At 41.7% G+C, this 21,004-nt stretch overlaps 1 protein-coding gene across 1 annotated transcript in view; it reads right to left on the reverse strand.

Annotated features, from left to right (window-relative positions):
- Nucleotides 1–10,565, reverse strand: part of Crybg3 (crystallin beta-gamma domain containing 3) — a 104,885-nt gene extending 94,320 nt beyond the window's left edge. Inside the window, exon 1 of the mRNA XM_055594344.1 lies at nt 10,417–10,565. Within this exon, the coding sequence (XP_055450319.1) occupies nt 10,417–10,565 (149 nt within the window). The remainder of the gene's footprint in view (nt 1–10,416) is intronic.
- Between the last annotated feature and the right edge of the window lie 10,439 nt (nt 10,566–21,004).

Genomic DNA, 21,004 nt, shown 5'->3' on the forward strand with positions numbered 1-21,004 from the left:
CCCCAAATCATATTACTAGAATTCTCAAAAGCAACATAATTAAAGAAAATGGAGAAATAGCTTCAGAATCCACCAGGGTGGGGGTGGGGAGGTTCAGAAATGTAAAAAAAAAAAAAAAGGAAAAAGAAAAAATTTATCTCACATCTATTATTCCATTCCTTGCTGATACAATCCAGCACAACTAGGAACTTCACCAAGAAAAGTATGAGATAGAAAGGTGGAGGGCGCTGGTGTAGATTTGAATAGGGAAGGGGAAGGAGACCAGAGGAACAAGGGGCCATAGAGGTGAAGGGAGCAATGCAGGGAAGTAATGTGGAGAAATGGCAAACGTTTGCTTGGACATCCTAGAAGGAACAGTGAAAAACAAAAGGTCACATCAAGGAAAAGAATCACAATACAGGGCCTGGCTAGACAAAATAAACTTACATAGCAATAAAAATCTGAAGATTACATTTTTATTTAATCCCCCAAATTACAGTAACTGTTTTAGATGAGTAAGTGAAGGAACTGAGAAGGCTGTAAAATGACGAAGTACTCACCTACGACAATCAGAAGTCACATGGCCCTGCCTAGGACCAGTCAATAATAATAAAGCATTATTTAGACATCGATACAGAGATAGTGAAAGAAACAGAGGATGTGTAACTAAAGCAATTTCCCCTTTTAAAACAAAAACTCAAGAACGGGTTTACAGCCCCCTGCCTTCCACCCTGGTACTCGTTTCTCAGAGAGGAAGACTGAAGTGTAGCAATGTGGTGGCACATGCCTGTAATGCCAGTGCGGGAAGGATAAAGCATGAAGGTCTTAAGGTCAAGGCCAACCTGAGTAGGTCTGGAGGCAATCCTGGGTTAAAGAGTGGCATCCATTCTCCAAAAGAAAGAAGAAAAACCCCGGTCACATCATGCTTACTGCTGGATCCCCAGAATGGATGAGACAGCCCGTCACAAATGACACTCAGTTCTTAGAGCTAGGAGAGTCTGTCAAGGCATGTGACCACAATTCAAGACTCATGTGGAGGAATTAACTAATGCATTCTGTGCATGACTTTTCTAGCAAAATATGAGTCTTCCGAATCTATAAAACACTTTCATTTTATACACAGCCAGGAGGTGGGGAGAAGCTAGGTTGCCATGCTACAGCTGGGGCCTGGGAGTTAAGAGCCAACTCCCTTTTACTGTAGTTCCAGGCCTGGTCAAGGTGAATGGCAGATGACCTCTAAATGAGGTCTCTTCTGCTCTGTTCACTCAACCCAGATTTATATTATAGATTAATAATACATATGTCTCAATTACGCCGTTAGAGAGCGTTTAAAACAAAAACAAAAGACAGATGCAATGGTCCCGCAGTGCACATATCAAAACTACCTACATCCCTAATCAGAATTTTTCTCATAGTCTGTTCTTCTTAGATCAGTAACTCTTCGATTTTCTTCTTCTTTAGACAAACGTTCACCCGGTCTCAAACCAATCTCTTTTCTGTCTATAATAGGCAAGCATACAAATTTTAAGTGCCGAAAAGGTACAAAGTGAAAGCCTGTAACTGAGTCTCCATCCACAGAGAATAGGTAGCAGCTCTAGGAACAGTCACTTTGTTCCCTCCCCTTTTCTGGTTTGTGCCTTCATTTGTTTTCTTTCTTAATGTACCTTGGAGGTGCTTCCTTAGGGCATAGAGCAAGTTTTGTCATTCTTTCCAATGGGCACATGATATTAATATAACAATATTAGATACATGTACAGTTAACAGGAATCTATGTTTCACCTTTTGCTATCAAAATAATGCTGCACTTACTAAGCCCTCACAAGCAATTTATCCTGTTACAAACTTAATATGTGTGACGGGATTCCTATAGGGAAGCCAATGCGTATGTGGGTCTCTGACATCATTATAAACTCCTCTTTCCTTCCAAACTGGTGTGTCAGTTTACTCTTGTCTTAGTGACTTTAGTTTTGTTTTCAAGACAGGGTTTCTCTGTGTAGCTTTGGCTGTCCTGGATCTCCCTTTGTACACCAGGCTGACCCTGAACTTCATCCTGTCTCTGCCTCCCAAGTGCTGGGATTAAAGGGTTGAGCCCCATTACTTTTAAATTGCAGTGACAAAACACCATAACCAAAGCAACTCACAAAAGAAAACATTTAATTGAGCTTATGATTTCAAGGAAAAGGAACTTGTATTTGCCTGGTTTAGTTGTTGTCTGGAGGCGTACTGCCTCCATCTGCTAACCAAGGCCTAGCCCTGGAAGCTTCTAGCCTCCCTATAATTTAACCCAGGCTTTCAGCCTCTGAGACTCACTGCTTAATAAGCTCACCCTTGTTCTTTCTGAGCTCTGGGCTGGCAGGTTCAACTTAATTGTTCTGGTTCAAACTCCTCTCCCAGCTGATTTATTCAATCTGGCTTCTTTCTCAGCTCTTGAATTGCTTTGCTTGGCGTCATACTAACTCCAGCAATCTGTTCTAATCTTCTGGCTCCTAATTATCCAGCTTATTTGGTCTTGCAGAGAGTTCTCTCTCTGCAACCTGTCTATTACTGTCCAGGTAAAAATTCACTTCTCTTTTTCTGCATTGCTCCGTAAATAGCTTCCTTTTCCCCTCAAGTTGGGCGTATCCTATTCCAGCAAATCTTTCTCTGATTTGTCTCTATTTCTGCCAATCAAGCAAATATCACATTCAAACATGGGTGCTTCCTTCTACAAACTAACTTTACCTTCATTGTTTGGGATTAAAAACATTTACCACCACACCTGGACCTAAGCTGTTCTTTACCTGAAACTTGCTCGATAACAGACTGACCTTTAACTCAGATCTGCTTGCTTGTGTCCTGGATTAAAGGCTCCTTTGTATTCCAGTCAGATAACACAGACCTAGAAGATCTTTGGATGTGATCTCTTGCCAGAACAGCCATGTTCTGAATTAATATTCCTCTGCAGTTTCAGAGGGTTACAGTCCACAAGAGCAGTGAAATGGCATGAAGTGCTGAGAGTTTACATCTTGATAGACAACAAGCAGGAGGGAGAGAAAGCAACATAGGAACCACGTGGGCTTTTGAAAGACACAGTGGCAATACTTTCTACCTGGCCACACCTCCTTATCCTGCTAACAGTTTTACCAAGCAGGGACCAAGGATTCAAACATACAAGCATTTGGGGCCTATTCTTATCCAAACTCTCCCTCAAGGAGTACCTGAGTAGGGTTTTGTTTATCCATTTAAGTTGTTTATCGTGCAGGCAGGGACCCAGCACATCCATACAGATGTCTAGCTGCAGGCCACGGACATCCATTTTTATGCAGAGCCATTTTCCATGGCCAGCCTTCTCGCACAGGTCTTCCCAAGCTAAGCAGAGAATATTGTCACATAACGTAGGCTTTGGATTTAGAAAGAAACGTCCGCCTTCTGCTTCCACTGTTGGTACCCTGAGACTTTTGATACTTTCAAATCCTTCAAGAAGGAACAAAGAACCGTGAAAGATGAAATAAAAGTCTCCCAACCTTGTATAGAGGGTTTCAAGAAAAAAAAAAAATTAATCTATTCAAGAATCACAAGCATGGGATTCTCATAAGAGGCTAGTTTCATCTTGTCACCACTAATCCGCACAAGAAGGAACAAGCCTAGCTACCAAGCAAGTGCCTGCTTCTGTGTTTCAGGACACTTCCATGATCCTTCAGAAGTCAAAACACTGAGGGAGAGTCCCGGTGGAGTCGCTCCACCACTTAGCTAGACACCTGCCTGGTACACACGGTGGAGGGGCATCGTGTCTAGGTGCAAACCTTCAGCGGGTTCTCTAGCAGCCTCAAACTACTCAGTGCTTAGGTCACTACCCACCTGGCACTCCGATTCCTCAAGGAACCAGACTCCACCTACATCTGAATTCCTTTGTTTTAATTAAATTTTTATTTTTTATATTAATTATAGTTTATTCACCTTGTTTCCCAGTTGTAGCCCCCTCCTCAGTCCCACCCAATCCCACCCTCCCTCCCTCATCTCCTCCCATGGCCCTCTCCAAGTCCACAGATAGGGGAGGTCCTCCTCTCCTTCCATCTGACCCTAGCTTATCAAGTCTCATCAGAAGTGGCTGCATTATCCTCCTCTGTGGCTTGGCAAGGCTGCTCCCCCATCAGGGTTAGGCAGTCAAAGAGCTAGCCACTGAGTTCATGTCAGAGACAGTCCCTGTTCTCCTTACTAGGGAACCCATGTGGAGACTGAGCTGCCATGGGCTACATCTGAGCAGGGATTCTAGGTTATCTCCATGAATGGTCCTTGTTTGGAGTATCAGTCTCAGAAAAGACCCCTGTGCCCAGATATTTTGGTCCTGTTGATCTCCTTGTGGAGCTCCTGTCCTCTCCAGATCTTACTATCTCCCCTTCTTTCCTAAGATTCCCTGCACTCTGCCCAAAGTTTGGTAATAAGTCTCAGTATCTGCTTTGATACAATGCTGGTTAGTCTTTCAGGTGCCTTCTGTGGTAGGCTCCTGTCCTGTTTCCTCCTTCCAATGTCTGTCCCATTTGCCTTTCTGACTGGGATTGATCATCTTACCCAGGGTCCTTCTTCTAGCTCAGCTTCTTTAGGTGTACAGATTTTTGTAGGTTTATCCTATATTATATGTCTACTATCCACTTATAAGTGAGTATATACCCTGTGTGTCTTTCTGTTTCTGGGATACCTCACTCAGGATGATCGCTTCTATTTCCCACCATTTGCCTGCAAATTTCATGATTTCCTTGTTTTAATTGCTGAGTAGTATTCCATTGTGTAAATGTACCACAATTTCTGTATCCATTCCTCTGTTGAGGGACATCTGGGTTGTTTCCAGGTTCTGGCTATTATGAATAAAGCTGCTATGAACATGGTTGAACAATGTCCTTGTTGTGTACTTGAGCAAATTTTGGGTATATGCCTAGCAGTGGTATAGCTGGGTCTTGAGGAAGCACTATTCCTAATTGTCTGAGAAAGCGCCAGATTGACTTCCAAAGTAGTTGTACCAGTTTACATTCCCACCAGCAGTGGAGGAGGGTTCCCCTTTCTCCACATCCTCTCCAGCATGTATTGTCACTTGAGTTTCTGATCTTAACCATTCTGATAGGTGTAAGGCGAAATCTCGGGGTCGTTTTGATTTGCATCTCCCTGATGACTAAGGACATTAAACATTTAAGTGTTTCTCTGCAATTCTGTATTCCTCTACAGAGAATTCTCTGTTTAGCTCTGTTCCCCATTTTTTAATTGATTACTTTATTTTTGCTTTTTAACTTCTGTATTCTCAATTGTTGACGAGCCTGCAGGAGAAACAAAAAGAGCAGAGAGAACACTACTGTCGGTCTACCTCAGGCTACAGCTACTACTGCATCTCCCACAGTATTCTGAGTTGACAGACAATACTAGCCAAAATGTACTCAGGGAAAAGTTACTGTGATATCTGAGGCCCAATTAAAATTTTCATCCAACATATGGCACTAATGAAGCACTGCGGGCCAATGAGATGGCTCTGCGGGTAAAGGCACTTGCCATCTAGTCTGACAACCTGAGTTCAATCCTCTCATGGTCAAAGACAGGAGCAGACTCCTGCAGGCCCTTTGACTTCTGTACATGCACACCCATGTACATACACACCCAAATAAAACACACGGAATAAATATTTTCTAAACAGAAACATCATCTGAACAAGTCTCCCACACCAAAAACATACTTAGGTTTCTACTCCCCCCCCCCACAATTTCTGATGCGCTGACATCACGCTTCACTCAGCCGTCTTTATAGGTGGCCCATGGTGCAGCATCATATTGAGAATATAGGCACAAAGCAACCACATCAGGTTGTAGAGTTAACAGAGTTGACTTAGCTTCAGTTTCTTCAACTTTTCTCTCATGCTAGCTCTCTCTTTTCACGGAAGCCCCTGGGTGGAGCGGATATCAACCTACACGTTCCTGCCACCACTGTTTCATATAACATTTCTAATACAGCTGAGCTTCTAAAGCTCTGATTTCACTACAGCTTTGAGGAAGAAATGGAATACTTTGTGGAGGGATTATTTTTCTGCTTTACAAACTGTCATGATTCCTTTTATGTATTTTCCACTGATGAATAAAATGCTAAAAAAAAAAAATGCTATTGAGTCTTTGCCTCAATAAAATCAGGAGTTCTGATTACACTTCCAGCATAGTTAGATTGCACAATGGAATCCTTTTCCAGGGACCCCCACAGCAAGAATTCGCAAGTGAGCAATCCCACAGGTATTCTATGAAAACCCAAGAAACAAAATCTCACAAAAGGCAGTGTAGTGAGGTGAAACTATAAAACAGCTTACCATTTCTCCTCTGCTGCCAAGGGCAAGCTCCATGCCTCCAGTTATTCTGGCAGACCAATAAGATAGACACCTCCGAGGGCTTTCTAGAATTTGCAAGGCATTTTTACTACTTCAAGTATGAATTGCTTGGTACAGGCATGTCCTTATTCATATCAGTTTGGCTCTCAGGCTGGGGCATCAGAATCACTGAGGTTTTTCATTTTTGTTTTTGGCAATCCTATCTCCTATGCTACAGCCCATTAGCTTCCTGACCTCTGTCATTCAATACCCTCGGCTACAATGACAGGTAAAAATACCCTCCCACCTATATTTCACAAAGCCAAAGCCCACTTGGAGAGCAGAGAATGTACTAGTCTTGGCTCCAAATCACTAATGACCTCTTTAAACACTCTAACCAGCAAGCACAGATTCACTCTTTATCTGTGTTTGGGAAAGACATACCAAGATAAGATGCAACTCCTGACCTTGTATTTAGGGAAGCTCTCTCACCCTCTTCTATCATTGACACTCTAACAGTTCATGGAGAGTCAAAGTCACAGGGCCCACTCTGAAACAAAGGGCTTTATTCAAATGTGAGTTTTGTTTGTTTTTTTGCCACAGGGTCTAAGACACTGTAGTCCAGAAGCATCTATGTAACTCAGGCTTGACTTGAGGGCCTCCTCCTGCCTCTGGAATAACAGGACAACAGGAACAATCCAACATGCTCAGCTTTTAACATGTTTAAAAAGTAAGATTTTGAAAGGTAGAGGAGAAAACGGTGTTTAATAAACCAGAGCAATGGAGTCAGAGACCTACATTCAATCCTTATCCTGGAGTCTTGCTCCTTGTGATCACAGGAAAATCATTCTCCACTGGCAGTGCTACCCCTCTTCTTCCCACCCACCTGCCTGAGGGTATTCTGAGTTATTCAAATGACCAGAGATGCTGCTGGCAATTAGTAGGTGGAATCTTGGGCATCAACTCTCCTTCAAAGGACCAGAGAGTCCAGTTTAAGGAACTGTTACACTCAAAACAAATTGAATCTGCTGTGAAGCACTGTCCCATCCTCAGTGCCTTCAAAACTGTAGGAGGCTCCTAAGTATAGCACCCCTTTAGCCTGTGGGTATGATGTGAATCACACTCAAGCAAAAGCTCTCTGCCCAGGGTAGGTGCACAGTGGGTCCTTGGGAAATGTTCTCCTCACCATATTAGCTCCCTTCTGGCTTCCAGGTACTGCATGGAGCCCATAAACAGGTTCATCATGCCTGATACAGCTAGGGTGCAAGCTTGTGCAATCATTTTCACAAAGCAGATAAAAATAAGAAAGCAAGTGTTCACATAAAAAGTTCCCCATTCCAACAAGATTCACTTAACAGAGCCACTTTTAAATACATTCCAACACTCCCAGTGAGGAGCCATTCTCTCCAGAGACCCAATGACATTCTAATTTTCTGGATGCCTCTCTCTCTGGGTCCTGCCAGCATACATCTCCTGACAGACCTTAAATTCCTGAAGGCCCTTTTTCTGCCTGCCACATCTGTTCCTATTTCTCCAGTTTCCTATTTCTACAGAAACACCCACATAGATGGTCACTTAAAGTCACCTATGCCATAAGGCCCTCCCTGGACTCCTATCTCTTCTAAGACCTACAGTCTTATGCCAATCCACTGGGCTGAACACTATAATGACGACTATCTAAATGAGATGCATTGGAATCTAGGAGTTCTTTACAGTATCCTGTGAAAACTTTCAATTGCAGTTTTCATTTTTACATAACCGATGCTGTTAGTTATCTGGTCGACCAACACATTAAACACTCAAAAAGGTAGGTAACCTTACCCTTCTTTGAGTGCTAAGGGTTTTGTGCCAACAGAGTAGCAGCAAACTCAATAAATAATGCATTCGCACCAAGTAAAAGCTGAACAGCACACAGTAAAAACAAAGGGTGTCTCTCAATGTGTGGAACATTATGGTGGAGACTGGGCAACCCCTAAAGGCCTTGTGTCTATCCTCACACATCCCATCAGTCTTTGTTTCCACTGGTAGCAAACAAACATTTGGAAGGACGGAGGGAGGCAGTGTCATAAATTTGACTTTCATTAGTCTCATTAATACTCACAGTTCATTTTCCTTCTGAAGAGGTTGCTAAGGAGCTCTGCTCTCACGGAGTGTGTATCCTGTTTTGTCTGAGCCAACACAATGTGTGCAGGCAGGAAAGGAGCCTGAGAAAAGCCGTTTCACCCCAAGACACGCACAATATAAGGCAGACGTTAATAGGTCATGTACATTAAGGAGCCTCAGTGTCCCAGGCACGGGTGAAAAGTAGCTACGAAACTTTGAGCAGCTCTCTTTAAAACTGTTTCCATGTTTACAGTAAAATAGAGATTGTGATCATTTAAGTTTGCTGAAAGTTATGCCCAATCACTCCCCAAATTTTAAACTTTTAAAATTTTACAGGATGTCGTTGCTGTTTACTCGGGAGCCCCTTTTCTTGGACATCTTTACATGGCTACCTACCGTTACAAGCAACATCACAGCTACTGGACTACTACAGAAGGTGAACCCTCCTCTCATTAACAGGAAAGGGTTTACTGTCACAAAGAGAAACAACCAAGGTGCCCTTTTTTGTTTTGAAATGGGATCGCAGTGACAAATCACAATTCTCTTTCCAATCTTGTTAACACCAGTGTTGTTCTGCTACTGGGACGGTGGGTGCTACTGAGTGGCTCCATTTGTTTCCTTACACTTTCAATAACGGCTTTGTGTTTGTTTATATCTGTGAAAAAGAAAGATTTAAGCTCATACAAAACAGCTAAACACCCACATGAGGGATTATCAGCAATCCCCTTAACATTCAGCCAGTTCTAAGGAAGACGAGGACAAAATCAGGGCTCACGAAAGCACAATTAAAGTCGCGTTGTGAAAAGCCACAGCCCGTACCTATCAAGTGGTGAGGAGAGACAGAGAAGGGATAGGTGAAAAGATCTAGCTGCTGGACTAGTCAGCCCCAGGCAGAAGGAGTTCAGAATGGAGGAGTGCCTGCCTTAAAAGGGCAAATAGGCCAGGGCAGCAGGCAAGCTTTCAGGACAGTGCTGATAGGAAGGAGCTGGCTTACTCCTTTCCACTACTCTCAAGTTTTGACCCGTGCTGAGTCTAGAGCTTTCCTTTCTCTGAAGGCTGCTAGCTATGTTACAGCCATGGCAGGCTCCCTGGTGAGACCTGTCAGACTTCAAAACTATCAGGAAGGACTGTGAAACTTCGAACTTAAAACCATCAACAACCAGGACAATAGCGTCTTCTTCCAAGGAGAACAAGTCAATTATAATTGGCCATTTCTTGGAAAGGTGTGTTTTGCAAACAGGTGATTATAATGGAACTGTTTCACAATTAGAAAAACCAAGGAGCACCAAGGAATAACAGCAAATCAAACCCTAAATAGTAATGGAACTAGAACCAACAGTTGTTTCCGATCCATTTTTTTTTTCTTTGAAGTCCATCAGCAAGTCTTTAGTCTGAGGTAAATATAGCTCTCTAGAGGGCAACCTTCCAAGGACATGGGTTACAGGTTCTTCTGGTGCAAGCGAAGTCGGCCTCACTTCTCAAAAAAAAAAAAAAAAAAAAAAAAGTTTAAAGGAGCGAGTTACCTCCTTTAGGGAGGATGAGAAAATTTTACACAACGGACATTTTAATGAGTTTTTAAAACGTCAATCTTTGTCAGTAGCAGGGGTAGAGGAAAACAGGGTTTTGGAAATGAAGCACACGCTAACGATTGGACTAAGCCAGCCCCAGCCCCGGTTCCCCGAGCGCTGCAGACAGAAGTCCCAAGCGAGGGAGGAAGGAGGAAGGGCGGCATCATTTAAACTGTAAACAAATCTGGCGGAGACTCCAGGCTCTGGATGAAGTCTCGGGAAGCTCTCGCCGCAACTCCTTCACGAAGCTCTCCGAGCAAAAACTTCAGATGGCAAAGCGGGGCGCGGAGGACACGAGCGGAGGGGACAGAGTCGGGGGCCCGGGTGGCGGCGGGAAAGGAAGCGCGGGCAGGGACCCGGCCGGGAGCAAGAACGTCCCCAGATCCAAGCCACCCAGGGCGGGACCGGGACACCCGGGCAGAGGGGACGGGGCGAACGGCGCCCCGCGGCTCCCACCTGACGGCACCGCGGCTCGCGCCGGCCGGCTGGCCGGTCCCCGGCTTCTCCTCCTCTTCCTCTTCCTTGTCCCGTGAAGGGTTCCGCGCCGCGAAGAACCGAGAGAAGCTGTGCCAGGGGGCGCTGCCCCTCCTGCGGCCGCCGGACATGTCCCCCGCGCGGCCCCGACGGGGCGGTGGCCGGAGCGCGGGTGGCCACAGCCCTGGCCTGCGGAGCGCAGCGGGAGTCGGCGCGGGCCGCCGCGCGGCTCCTCCAGCCCCCGCCGGCACGAGCGCTCCCGGGCGGCTCCTCCTCCCGCCCGCGTCCCCAGCAGCCCGCCCCCCGGGAGGAGCCAGCGGCCGCGACCGCCCCGCCGCCGGCAGGTCCGGGAGGAGCAGCCCAGGGATGCTGGGCTCGGGCTTCCCGCCCAAAACACCCCAGCCCGCGGCCCGCCCGGCTTTGGGAACAGCTACTGTAAAAGCACCATTCCCCTCCCACGTTAGGGCAGTTTTCAAAGAGGGGAATCAATTAAGGGGCTTGTGGAAACACCTGGCGGGAGGCAGCACCGGCGTGCCCGGCAAGCCCCGGAGCCAAGCACAGCCCTTCTAAGGACGGCTTTAGCCAGCAAGGCAGAAGACAGCAGGGTCCCATCCGTCCAGCTGTCAGCAACTTATTTCTGCTTCAGCTGGCTCGGATGCCGAGTCACTAACCCAGGTGTGCTTTAGTTCTCACCCTTCACCTTTGGGCTACTCCCAGAATCCTTTTTCAAAAAAAAAAAAAAAAAAAAAAAAAAAAAACGACGCTGATCAGAAACAAATATGAATCAGGTGTGACTCAATCTGGAAACTGCTGAAACAAATATTTTGTTGTTGCGCAGGTGTTAGTGTAGTCTGCAGCCCCAAAGGTCCTTAAGACTAGTTTAAAATAAGTATCTGGTTATAACAACGTGGCTTTATATCGTGTAGCTGCTGGTACAGGAAGCACAGTGGCACATTCTCCCTGGTGTGTTGCTTTGTCTGAAGCCAAAACTCCAGAGATAAGAAATTCAAGGAAGTGGCCTGACATTTAGTAACTAAAAATGTTATATAGGCAAAGTATTCTCCCTTTGTGGCTGGCTGGACACATCTAACCATAAGCCCCAAGTAATTGTGGCACTGGTTACTGAGCCGTCCACACACACATGCCCCTTTGAAGCACTTTAATACCAGGAGTACGTGAGCAAGGATCACATAAAATTAGATAGCATAAGAAAAGTTTCCAAGCTAACATTATCTCAGAAGAGAATACGTATTAAATAAAGATCTTCTAATCAGAAAGCCCAAAGAGGATTCAAAAGCAAAGCACAGGCAAACTTTCCTGTAGCTACAAGGCCTGGAGAATACATCTCTCCCCAAAGCATTGTGAACTGAGTGCCAGCCGCCTCTCCCACTTGCCGGTGATGAAAATGGTCCCTAAACCTGTACATCGGGTGCAGGCCCTGGGGATAAAAGTGGCTGGGAGCCGGTAAGATTATGAAGCAATTCTGATTTTGATTACTTCTCTCAACTGTGTTAGGAAAATGCTACAGTAATACACGTATTAATATTTCTTTATAACATGCAGAAGTACTAGATTCACACTATGGGAAGTCTTTGGTATTAAATTTTCATTTATTTGGATTTCCAATACTTACTTAGACATCATACAGGCTTACAGTCTCAACTTATAATAGCAGACTCTTGAATCCTAAATTCTGGGATTTCATTATGATATCTGTGGGGAAAAAGTTTCCAATTTTAGAGTTGTAAAGATCTTAGAAGATGCTAATTTTGTTCAATCATTTTCACTCTTTCCATTTTCATATGGGCATTTAGTAAGGCAGGAGCATTCTTACTGCGAAGCTGATGAAGTTTAAGTTTGAAGACATCTCAAGGGCACAGCCTTTTCCAGTGTGAGCAATGATGGGATGGTTACTTGTTCTTAGATGTCAGGGAAAGGAAACTCTTTTTTGAAAGAGAATTGATTGAGAGAACAGAACTTTCCTTCTCTCACACCTCCAGAATTAGTAGGTACTAGAATTCTTGGGCTCATACTGAGATCTGACGAATAGAGAAGACATTGGCTTTGAACTTGCTGGGAAAACGTTTATGGAGTTTTAAGCTGCTCCTCTCCAGAGGATAGTTCAGTTATTGCTTAAATTCCACTCTGTTCATTGTGCAACTCATGAAGATTTACACTCAAGATGTATGACCACAGGTTCTGTCAAGACATGAATACATCTGTGGCTTCCAACTTTGCACATATGTACGTAGTGAGGGTGAAACAAGATTTGAAGTGTGCACCTGGAGTATGACACATGTCATGTATTTCAGACAACTTTGCAAGGCACAGAACTGTTTCTAATTGACATGCTTTCAGTCATGATAATGCGGTGTTCCATGATACACTCTACAATTTTATAGCTATAACCACTCCAAACATTGTTTTTCTGTTTGATGTAAACTATGTCAAATGGAATTTTTCAGACTTCTTACTTGTAAGGGCTCAAGCCTATGCCTATACATGTGAGCTCTGTATGTGTGTGGTGGTGTGTAAAGTTGCTTGTTTTCATGGTGTTTCTATAAATAATAAATAAGACCAAGTGGACCAGTGGAAAGACTGAGCTATCTAACTCCATTGTTTGTACATACAGTGACATTAAAGATATTTCCATATGAAAGGTTTTCAAAGAATATGCTATGAATTTTTAATATGTAGGCATAAGCCAAGTAGCAAATAGAAAAAAAAAATACTTCGCTTTTATAGAGTTGCTAAGTTTTGTAGAATAGTCAATCTTTTAGAATTACTACATTGCATTCTATTATGTCCCAAATAATTTTATATAAATTTCATTTTCATTTTAAATGCTTTAAACTGAACCCCAACAAAAGAGAATAGTTATGATGGAAGAGGGAAAGGGTTGGAAGGGAAGAATGGGAACTGCACTTGATCGAAACACAATGTATGTGTGTATGGAATTCTTAATCAATATAAAAAGAGATTCCTGCAAAGCTTTAAAAACTGCAGATTCCACAAACCTCAATATGTATTTTAGGTGCCTAGGATGTGTCAGACCCATGCTCATGTTTAGAGACTAAGACAGTATATTTTCTTTCAAGGAACAAATTTGGAGGGAAAGCAGATTTGTAGCGTTAGAGAAGGGAAATTGTTCTATAGGAATGTGTGGAGAAGAATTTCCCGGAGAGCCCACAGGATCAAGTAACTGGCCTACTAATACTGGATTCTCTGCCTCCTTGGACTACACCACTTCCAGAAAAAAATTCTAATCCAGTAGCCCATATGATAAATGAGGAGGGCTGAAGCTTGTCACATGTGAGTGAATTGCTATTCCCAAAGCATAAGTACTGTATTGCTCAAAAGCATGAGAATCGACAGGAAGTGCTGGTCCTTGAAGCATTTAGATGAGAATGCATGAGAAGGTTAGAAATGCTGAGCTTTTCTGTTGTTGTGGAAACTCTACCAGAGGGAGAAACTACTGAATCTATCTTCGAGCACAGTATTTACTGTGTGGCAGGTGGCCCAGGAATATTAAGACAGCTGTCAACATCAAGGAAAGCACCAGCCCATGAAAAAGCAAACAGATGGATTGGGGCACTTCACTGGCTGCTTCTTAGAATAATAGCTGTTCTTGGCCAAATGAGGCAAAGTCAAGCTGCCCAGGGCAGCAAAAAGCTATTACTGGATAGAAGCACTCAATTAGGAGAGGGGCGGAGGTATGGCCTCCCATTTTCTTTGTCTGTACACTCAAGTTTTCATTAAAAACCATCACAGCAAATAAGAAGGGAGAGAGGATTTTAGTGTTTCTCATTTTGTTACATTCTGATTATCATGGTTTGTGGCGTTGGGAAATGCCTTGTCTTACTGCTTCAATGAGAGCAGATGGTGAAATTTTAAAGTAATTGGTTATTCGAACTTCTATGGAATACATGATGTTTTATTGTACTGTTTTTGGTTTTATTTGAAGAGCATGTGGAGAATGAAACCATTCAAACACATAATTTAATGTGTTTGTTTGACTTATGTTGCATTTATTATTTTATTCCTCGGATATATTATATGCAGAAGAAAAGAAATCCTTAAAAATTTTGTGACCATCAAGGATTGAATGTGGACTTTTTAAGTAGTATAGAGTAGTTTGCTGATATTGAAATATTCTTTCAAGTATATATTTAGGAGAATATATTTGGAAAAGTAGATTATAAGGCATTTTCCAAAGTAATTGTTCACATCATTTCAGCTTGAAATGCCATTGTCTGTCTCAAATGCTATAAAAATGAATGCAAAACTAGAATATCATTTTAATATTCTATTTAATACTAATCACTTTCATACAGTGTCAGGTATAATGCCTCAGAATAACAAGTTAGTAATAGATAAGAAACTCAGACCGCATAATCTATTTCTCCGAAACTCTTCCTCTCAGTACATGGGCTATGCATTATTGTGTAGTTCTGAAATGCTATTTCAGGACATCTAGTCTGAAGAGAATCATTACTGATACGTGTGTGGACTGTACTCGCTAAGTGCTGATTGTGCATCTTGCTTGTTCGGTTATCACAGAAAAGTTTTAGAGTTTAGAAGTTGACTTGTGAAGTTTATTTTCACTTGTTTTAAAGTTAATAGCATGTGTGTTCTGGAAGCCTGATTCTTCTGACTGGGACACTTTGTGTTCATATTTATTTGTTGTGAATGGCTAACAGACAAGATACAGAGGTGGCTGCTGCTGTGAGCACAGGTTTTGATTAGGGTGAGAAAGCAGCTGGACATGCTACATGTTGTCAAATAATATGAACCGCAGTTTTCCTGTGGGGGCTTTCCCTAATTCAAAATCGAGGCTAGCATTATTTCCTGTGCACAAATTGACTCTGCATAGACTAGAACTGAAATCAGTTTACTTTGGTGTGGAGTGATAGAGTAGTGAATTTAGAACTAAACACATACCTGACAAACTTATTCATGGAAATTTACTCCACTCTGAACTACTATCACCAACAGACTTTGAGAAATTTAAAATATTACAAACTGTAGGCTAGGAGTGCAGCCTGGTGACAGAGTACTTGCCCTATATGTGTAAAACCTTGGGTTCAATCCATACTCTGCAAAAATTAAAAAAAAAAAAAAAAAAGCAAAAAGTATACTTGCAACTCTAACATGTGGGAAGTTGAAAGAAAATATTATTAGTTTGAAGTCAGCCTATGCAGCCAGACGGAGGCCAGCTTGAGCCACTAGTAAGAGTTTGATTCAAAAAGCCAAAAATCAAAACTGCCTTTTTTAGTTGTTAAATTTAATAGTAATAAAATCACATTCAAATCAGTCATGCTCCTCACCTAAGAAGTAACCTCAGTTTCTATAAAGGCAACAGCCGTACACAGCCTGGGAGGGATTGAAATGAACTTATTTAAAGCACCATTTTCATTCTTCATCACATCACATCATGGAGAGTTTCCAGTTAGCACATTTGGTTTGGGGTTTAAGTAAATCACTGCCAGTTTTAGAACACAATCTATCTTTGAATAAAATTTGACAAGTTGCAACTGGCAAATTTCCTTAGCAGCTCAACAACATAGTCAGAAAACTGAAAAAGTAAAACAAAAATGTTAATAATTATATATTTACTTAGAAATCCACCAAGAACACTGTATTTCAGAGAAACAAAGGGGAAAGTACTGAAACAAAGATCTAAATAAAAAAATTAAATGATGATTTTCCATTCACTCTGCTAGTACTAGCTGCTTCAAACTTAACTATAAAAGTTGGTGAGAATAATGCATACAACAAACAAACAAAATAAATGATAACTTCCCAAAGTCTCTGTCTGTAAAGATGTCGTAGGCAGTCTGTGTTCAGCAAACTTTAGCTCAATCCTTTTAGGCCAGCTGCTTCGTGACTGGAGTACACAGAGGTCATCTGGTCCCGAGCCCCTCAGTCTGGGAAGGAAACACACAACTAGCAGAGAGTGGGCAAACTTCAAAACGACATGATAAATGTGACCTGGGTGCAACAGGTACTTGGCGCAGGAAGAGAAAGTCACACACTGTGTAGCTTGAGCAAGACTTGCTGGATTTTACAGACGAAATCTCAAGAAGCATGAATCAGGAAGTTCTACAACCAGCACATATTTAAAACACTTCCTGGCACAGGAATATCTGCAATAGGAATATCTCACTAGTCCCCAAAATAAAATAAAAAAAACAGCATAATACAGAATGCATAATAGTATGTCAATTACAGACATATACCTAACATTTGCTTTGGCTTCTGTCCGATTTGGTCTGGAAATAAGACAATAAATGGATGCCTCTAAATTATGAACCATCAGTCAGCATGTGTAATCTACATGGTATCCATCGGTTTGGTATGTTAATACGAAATTACCTTCAAGTGAACTCTATTGCATTTCCTTGACCTTCTTTTAAGAATTGCATAATTGAAAACTAAATGAAAATGATAGGTATGAGAAATATGCAGTGGAGAAACTGCTGCCCCAAACCCAATGCGACCTATATAATTTGAGTTTGCAACTGCCAATTACTGTCTTGGACAGGTTAGACCAGTATATCTCATTGAAGTCGGAAGTCTTATGACTGACGAAATATCTAATTTAGGAGTAAAATCAGGTGTGTTCAGAATCATTTTGACAGCTGTTTGCTAGTCTTCTGTGAAGTTCCTTTCTCACAGCTGCTACCTGGAATTCATGCTGAATAGAACACTGTTAGCTTGCCAGTGCTGCTGTTAAGAAGTACAGAAATGGGGCTGCAGAGGTGGCTCAATGTTTAAGAGAATGCTCTTGCATAGGCATTGGAGACAAAGGAAAGAGCAAACACAATGTCTTTAAAGTGAGAAAGGGCTTGAGTTATTTGAATACATGCTTGTTGGCATGTTCTATGGAGGCAGATCAGTTGTACCTGCTTGGGAATATTTTCAGTTCTGTTGTGCACATGAATGGTGTCATATTGAGTGGTTTAATGACTCTGTATTTTGGTTCTAGAGAGCCAGTGAGGTCAGATAACATGTGTCAGGGTCAAAGTCCCTGGAGGAAGGACCCAAGGTACCACTATTATATGAAGGTCAAAGGTGAGTTGTAATTGAAACTCTAAAATTTGGAGATTCTAGGGCCATGAAACACCTACCAAGAAAGCTGCAGGATGGAATGGAGCTGGCTCAAGAAAGAGAATACGTGTAGCAGGTGGCAGAGCTGGAGGGCAGGTTGTCCAAACACTTTGGAGTCCAGTGGATTCCACTTGTAATAAATGCCAGGTACGGAGCTTCAGGATTTGGTGTTTGCTTTGCTGGATTTCAGTTTTGCTTTGGCTCACTCATTCTTTGCTATGCCCTCATTCATCCCCTTGGAAGAGGAATGTTTATTGGGTACTCTTTTATATAGGATGCAACCTGCTTTTGATTTTTTTTTTTTATAGGAACTCACAGGTAAGAAGTTGCCTTGAGTCCCTGATGAGATTTTGGCTTTGGACTTTTAAAGCATTGTAATTATTAAAGACTATGGGCACTTTTGAAGTTGGGTAGAAAGCATTCTGCATTATAAGCTTATGGGAACAAGGGATGAAAGCTTAAAAGTGATGTGTCTGGGTATCACGCTGACAAGGATAGGAGTTATAATAGTTAATCTTTACTGGCAACTTGGTGGGATATAGAACTATCATGAAAACAAATCAGTGGGCATATATGAAGGATTATCTCAATTAACTGATACAGGGAGAACCATCCTAAGCGCAGGTGGTATCATTTCACAGGCTGGGGTCCTAGAATATAAGTGGCCAAGGCTATGGTTATTCTGTTACACCAACCTGATGTAAGCAAGTATTTTCACAAGTAAATGAATGTAATCATGGGAATCATAATATTGCTGTAGCAAAATTCTGAAAGAAAAAATAATTTCATGTAATTAGGATATACGTCATAATTTTTATCAGAACCCATAAAAATACATAAAAAATACATGAAAAAATATATAACACTCAGTTCTTCTGTGGCTTATAAAGCAGCCTGGACAACAAAAAAATATTTAAATGTAAAACAAACAATGCTGTAAGATTTGAATATTTTACAAAATGCTGTTCAAGTACAGATGTTTAAACATGGGAAAAGTTGTTTCAACTTTGAGGTATATTGCAATTATATAATATAATTGCTAAAAACAAATGTAATAATTTGGGTTTATATACATGTGATATCCTATATTATCTCATTTGCTTCCATAGACTCTTTCCTTAAAAGTGACACATAGTGATAAGTGATGTTTATTAACCATTAATATGTCTTAAAAGATCATGGAAACAAGGGCTAAGTATTTTTTCTTTCTTCTAAATACTTTCCCATGTGTGAATTACTAATTAACTTAGTCTTAAGTAGTTTTAAGAATTAACTTTTATCTAACTTGTCAAATATGCTTCATCTAGGCTCAGAGAATAAAATTTTAGTATTGATGGGCTTAAAATGAACATTTAAAAAAGCCCAGAACAAAACGTAAACCAAACACTCAACAAAAGAACACAACCAGTAGTTTGTAGTTTATAATTTTCTAGAATTCCACTTTTAGTAATATTACTAAATAGTACCTATATTTCTGTTACTGGTTTTGAATCATCTATTCTAAAAAGTGTTCTGTTTTGAAGCCCAGCACTGGCATTTCCTAGCTCTGTGGCCTCCTTCAAATCATTGAACCTTTTATGTCCAGGACTGAAACAATTTCCTCTGAAATGGAACATTCTATCCTGGAGGGAAGCTCTTTCAGGATCAGGAACTTCTAAAGGGCAGCTCATTCAGACTCAGGAAGACAACAACTACTAAGTCTCAGGAAGTTCCTGAAACTTACCCAAGTCACACTAAGCAGTAAGAAGACCTAACGGAGGAAATTCTGACCAATTGAATTGTCCGCTGATGGTGCAGACCTCCATGAATTCAGCTTTTCTGAGTTATCAGCCATTCTAGGAGGAGTGGAACTCTTTGGTGTGGCCAACTTTTAATTGCCCATGATCCTAAAGGAACCTTTCACTCATACGCCAGAGTAAGTAGCCCAAGTTAGACTTTGGAAGATTTCTTTGGTGAGTTGTTCGTACCCTTTCTGGGCTGAGTAGATGTTTCTTCATTATCTACCCAGGAAAGAATCACACAACAGGTTGAAACTTCTTAATCTACAAAACAGAGCCAATAGGACATTAGCACATAGGGTTAAAAAGACTGAATGATGTAAAATTCTTCAAGTGTAATAATACATGGTGGGTAAAATCTGAATTATTTCTCTGCCCTCCTAAAATTGTTACAGTATATCTGTTTTTGTTGTGTCTTTCTTTACACGTCAGCATAGGCTATGAGGATGGCACTATTAGGTAAAGGAACTTGCTGTCAAACCTAATGGACTGAGTTCAATCCCAGGAACCCAAGTGGTGAAATAACAGAACCAACTCCTAAAAGTTGTCCTCTTACCTCCACATAAAATAAATACACACTATAAAAAAATCACATTGTCTACCTATAAAGAGTTCTGTACCCCAAAGATGCTTTTGTATAGTTACTGTACTGGCTAGTTTCACGTCAACTTTACACAAGGTAGAGTCATCAGGGAGAGCTTCAACTGAAAAAATTCCTCATGAGAGCTGGCTGTAGACAAGCTTGTAAGGCATTTTCTTAAATAGTGATTTATGGGGGTGGGACAAGCCAATTGTGGTGGTGCCATGCCTGGGCTTGTGGAAGCCATGAGGAACATGTCAGTAAGCAGCACTCCTCCACGGCCTCTGCATCAGTTCCCGTATTCAGGTTCCTACCCTGTTTGAGTTCCTCTCCTGACTTGTCTTTGGTGATGAACTGTGATGTGGAAACATAAGATGAAATAAACTCTTTCCTCCCATAGTCATTGTGTTTCATCATAGCCATAGTAACTATAACTAAGATAGTTACTAACCATAATAGAGACAAAGATGGGGTGCTTGTAAACCAAGTGAACTGAAAACTTCATCTGGTACTCAGAATAAGGATGATTACGTCTGAGCATGCACTGAAACTGGGCTGGGGAAGGGGTTGCAGACAAGATTAGTGGATGAGACTGTTAAGTTCCTTGTTATCAAATGACACCGTACACACCTACAAACATCTTTTATATATATTAAAACAACTCTAGATTACTCATGATTCTAAAGCAATGTAAGTATTACACAAATGTCTGTTAATACTACATTGTTTATGTAATGTGAAGAAAAATTCTTCGCATGTACAGACTGAACACAACATTGCTTCATATACTTCTGATTTGTGGTTGGTTAAATATGTAGATACGAACCCCTTAGATTTGGAGGACTGACTGAGGGCATTTGTGTGAGAGCTTTGGGCTACATTGCTAGGGTGTAAGCCAAGTCATGAGCATGGGGTATTTGGGGAACTCAGGATGTGTACTTAGTATGAAAGACTGGAGCTGATATGCTTGTAATCCTCTCTCCTCCACAAAATCAAGTGTTGGAAAATTAATTAACAGTGAGAGGTACATAGGTAATCAGCTGCTCAATCTTTCCTTCCTTCCTTCCTTCCTTCCTTCCTTCCTTCCTTCCTTCCTTCCTTC

Source organism: Psammomys obesus, unplaced genomic scaffold (assembly GCF_907164565.1).
Source record: "Psammomys obesus unplaced genomic scaffold, mPsaObe1.curated_primary_1811, whole genome shotgun sequence".
In the NCBI taxonomy this organism is placed as follows: Eukaryota; Metazoa; Chordata; class Mammalia; order Rodentia; family Muridae; genus Psammomys; species Psammomys obesus.